General features: G+C 37.2%; 1 protein-coding gene across 1 annotated transcript; it reads left to right on the plus strand.

The window, feature by feature from the left end:
- Positions 1-764: 764 nt before the first annotated feature.
- LOC137026681 (polymeric immunoglobulin receptor-like) lies at positions 765-2,236 on the plus strand. Its single transcript, XM_067394097.1, has 3 exons — positions 765-1,043; positions 1,140-1,466; positions 1,590-2,236. Exons 1-3 carry the CDS (start codon positions 794-796, stop codon positions 1,649-1,651), a joined length of 639 nt encoding a protein of 212 aa, XP_067250198.1. The 5' UTR covers positions 765-793; the 3' UTR covers positions 1,652-2,236.
- Positions 2,237-4,498: the final 2,262 nt, after the last annotated feature.

Raw genomic sequence — 4,498 nt, forward strand, 5'->3', positions numbered from 1 at the left:
AATAAATTCATACACTACATGATTTAGTAGACTGCATAGTGTATAGTGTATCATTTGGGACGCAACTTTATCTTCACCTAATATGGTGAAATTACCTTTAGGGACACTTTAAAATAACTCTGTCTCCAGTATATGTTAGTGTTGTATTAAGATGCTGGTTTGTTGTAGGTGTCGTGAGCTCCATGAATGTGACAGGATATTCAGGAGGAGGAGTCAAGATCACATGCAAATATAAGACAAAAAATACGGCAATGTCTTTTTGTCGAGGTGATCAGAGCTCCACATGCTCTGAACTCATCAAGACTGAGACTAAAGATAAATGGGTTGATTCTGGAAGCTTCTCTCTGTATAACGACACAAGTTCAGCAGTCTTAAATGTGACTATCAGAAATCTGAGTGAAGAGGATTCTGGGACGTACTACTGTATATTTGGTAAAACAGGAGAAAAAGATTTCAAGACTAAAGTGAATCTGAAGGTTATAAGAGGTGAGTAACTGAGAGCTCAAACCCATGATGATCTCCACAACATCACGATACTCAACACTGACTGTAATTACTGCCGTTCACACCTGAAACTCATAACAGACTCCATCAATAACCTTTTGATCTCCTGATGGAAGATTTACACTCATAATCCTGACTTCATTCATAAATGCTGCAGCAAAGTGAGCAGAAATGTGTTTATATTGAGAACAAAATGACAAATTATCTGAGTTTGTGTTTAACAGATCAACAAAACAGGACTGTGAGAGGATATTCAGGAGGAAACGTCATTATAAACTTCAAATATAAGATGAAACACAAGAACAATGTGAGAGTCTGTAAAACTGCAGCAGATCAATGTTTGACTGTAATGAACACTAACGGAACAGCAGAACAGAAACATGACGGACGATTCTCTGTTTATAAGAACAGATCTGCAGATCTCTTACGTGTGTTTATCAGAGAGCTGAATGTGAACGACTCTGGAGAATATAAGATTACAGTCAAAGTTTCTGAAAAATACAGTGTCTTCTCTAAATTTAATCTGGACATCAGAGACGGTGAGACGCTTTCAGTCACTTATGCATTATTTGACAGAATCCATGAATATATCTGGTCATTGTAACATTGCTGCACTTGATTTGGGTCTGAAACAGATGATTGTTGTGAGAAGAGCATCAGTCTATCAGCTGCTGCAGGAGGATCTGTGAACATCAGCTGCAAATACCCACAATCCCACATTAATGATGTGAAGTTTCTCTGCTGGAGATCTGGAGATGATCTCTGTGCTGAAGAGACGTCTGTGAAGAAGAGCAGAAGATGGAGTCCTGAGGGAAAGATCCAGCTGTATGATGACAGAGAAAAGCAGCTCCTGTCGGGAAGCATCAGTCATGTGACTGAACAACATTCAGAATACTGGTGTGGAGTTCAGTCTGATCAAGGACACAAGAGCTTCATCACACGAGTCCAGATCAGAGTTACAGGTACAGATGATTTTCTCAGTGATATTAATCATAAATAATGCAATTGAAAATCATCATTAGCTTCCATTCAGCAGATTACTGTGTGTCAAAGAGACTAGTGACAGTTCCTTCTCTTTGTTTTAGACTTTTACGGAACATCATCATCATCATCATCAGTTTCATCAGTTGAATTGTGTTTAAAGTGATTAATTTATCTGGACAGAAAGATGTGCAGTAAACAGTTCAAGATGAACATCGAGCACCAAATGAGACGTACTGCATAAACAGATCATATTTAGCGTGTTTATACATTGCCTGTAATGTCAGAGGAAAACTGATTCCTCCAGATTAATCTATTTTTCTGTTTACAGTTTTTTTTTCTTGCTACAGTTGCTCGCTTGCGAATTTAAGGCTTCAGACATTAATGCATGATGTTCTGTAATGCTGTTTTGATTGAGCATTTAATGTGAAAAAGTAATTTTCAGGAGGAGTTGCTAGCGGCAGGTCGATTTGTTGCTAAAAGTCACTAAATGATGTTGTTGTGATGTCACTGTGTGATGATGCCGTTACATAATGACATAAAACCACATCGTTCGTAAATCATCTGTAATTGAATACTTCCATACTATGTAGTGAGTGAAAACAGTGCACCAATAGAGTATGTCAGAATACATATGGGTGCTTTTCATTTCTTATTTGTGCATCCTCACTTCCTTTCCTCGCTCCTTAGCTCCGCCCCTCTCAGGATGTGCGAGAAGGATGCAAGGAAAGAAAATGAGGACGAGAGAATCTTATTTGTCACTGGAATATTCTTGATCACTTGAGCGTCACTTCAGCTGCGCTCAAGGGATCTGCTCTTATGTTGTTGAAGTTTGGTTATTTGAGAAGTGCATAATAAATATTAATAAAGCAAGATGCTGTTGAAATATGTGAGATGAATGGTTTATTTGAACTGCAAAGGCAAAAATTAAATTAAAATGAATGTGACACATGTGTAGGTGGAAGAGAATTTACGTTTATGAGGTTTCTCAACAGGAAAGACTTCCACATACACCTGTCACTATACCTGACACACCTGACATTTAGACCTTAATGTATAATGTAAAAAATTGTTAATGTACAAATGATGCAGCCTCTGAATTTGGCCTTGACTATCCCATGATGGTGGTAAAGCGACACAACTGATGCTGTAGGAGGTCACATGACAATGCCAACATGGCAGATGTAGTCTGAATTTCATTCATACTATAAAGAGCAGGTCTGTCGAGTCCTGCTCCTGGAGGGCCTCTGTCCTGCAGAGTTCAGCTCTAACCCCGAATAAACACTTCTAATCCAGCTAATCAAGCTCTTACTAGACAAACTAGACTCTTCCAGGCTGGTGTGTTGAGGCAAGCTGGAGCTGAACTCTGCAGGACCGAGTTTGGACACCCGTGATATAGAACATACTTTAATGGTCGCAAAAGTACATCTAGTAGCTACGATACAGTATGCAATTTCAGACATGGCAAATGAAATTTCTCAAATTAACTGTTCATCTTGGTGCAAAATATACATGAAATATTTATAATCACAATTTTATTTGTTTAAAAGTAAACTGCCCTTTTAATTGTGATTTCCTAACCAAACAATTGTACACGCACAGAAAAATAGGGGTATAGTTTCTGTACCTAAACGTAAATTTGCTATGAAAGTACCATGTAAGGTACGGAAAATGGTCCTTAAGGTGACAAATTTGAACCTTTGTTTTAATTTAAAGGTACAAAATTAGTTCTGACAGTAAAGGGTACAATGTACCTTAAGCTTGTTAAAAGTACAATTATGTACCCGGTACATAATTGTACTTTTAACAAGCTTAAGGTACATTATGCAGCAAATCAGAGATCACAAAATCTTCATTTAAGAGAGATGATTATTAAAGTAAAAAAGGCCACTGGTAAATTTCCATCCAATTGTGAATGTCAACACAATTTCATTAATTACTCAGCTGGGATTTCAGCTAGTTCTTATATTTATATTGTTTTTATGCAAATTATAACTGGAGATATTTACAATATCATATCAGTGTAGGATGATGATATCCAGGTCGATTCAAATACCAAGAATATGGCCTCTTTTACACACTAGCAATTTTGTGTGATAATTTACAAAAAAATTTAAAATAAAAATGCATTGTTGAATGCATTACTTTGTGGAAAGGGTTTATCTCTTTCACATCATTATTTTGAAAGTACAATGTTTCCATAGCAACCGGAGCTTTTAACAGTCGCTGAGATGACGCAATGACTTTACCAATCAGCCATTGGCTCTTCTATTTAGAAGGCGCGAGCGCCATATCTACTTGCCATTGCACAATGCACTTTCTTTCTCTCATGCGTGAAATGAGCCAAAAATCTCGGTTAATTGTCCATCTTTGTCGAGTTTTTCCACGGATGAACCTATTCAGAAAATAATTGAAGCTGGGATACAGATTAACGAAGAAGAGGAAAGAAAATTCAGGGGTAAGTAACCGAATCTTGATTTTTTTTTCTGTTCATGCATGCTACTGTTAGCTATTGATAACGTTTACAAGCATAAAAGCTATCGTTAACTACACTAAGCACGTTATGGTTTGTTGGGTTTCGCACATGGTTATTTTAGAGTTATTTTGTTCATTTAGTCAATTAAGCCGTGGAAATGCTTCCACTTGCCATCGCCATTTAGCCCCTGCAGACTTGGGCAGTGCAACCCATTTTTCCGGCTTCGCGCCGTCTGCTGTGGAATATCAAAATCTGCTCAAATTAAATGATATTTTTCAATTCAGCAACAAAATCTTACATAAATGTTGTTTCTTGATTAAAAATATTTTTTTTCAGACTAAACTATCACGTCTTGTGTCTTTTGCAGCGTCTTGCACAAGAGCTCGTCGTTTTTATGCCTTCACTATCGGAATTATGGTAAATATTAGTAACATTAACTAGTTAAATATTATTGGTCAAGAACACTCTTAAATTAAAAACTGAGTGCGGTGAGCTGTTCTGCAACTAATTGTTTTACTAGCACACCTGGCTCATGTC

This window comes from Chanodichthys erythropterus, chromosome 9 (genome assembly GCF_024489055.1).
Source record: "Chanodichthys erythropterus isolate Z2021 chromosome 9, ASM2448905v1, whole genome shotgun sequence".
In the NCBI taxonomy this organism is placed as follows: domain Eukaryota; kingdom Metazoa; phylum Chordata; class Actinopteri; order Cypriniformes; family Xenocyprididae; genus Chanodichthys; species Chanodichthys erythropterus.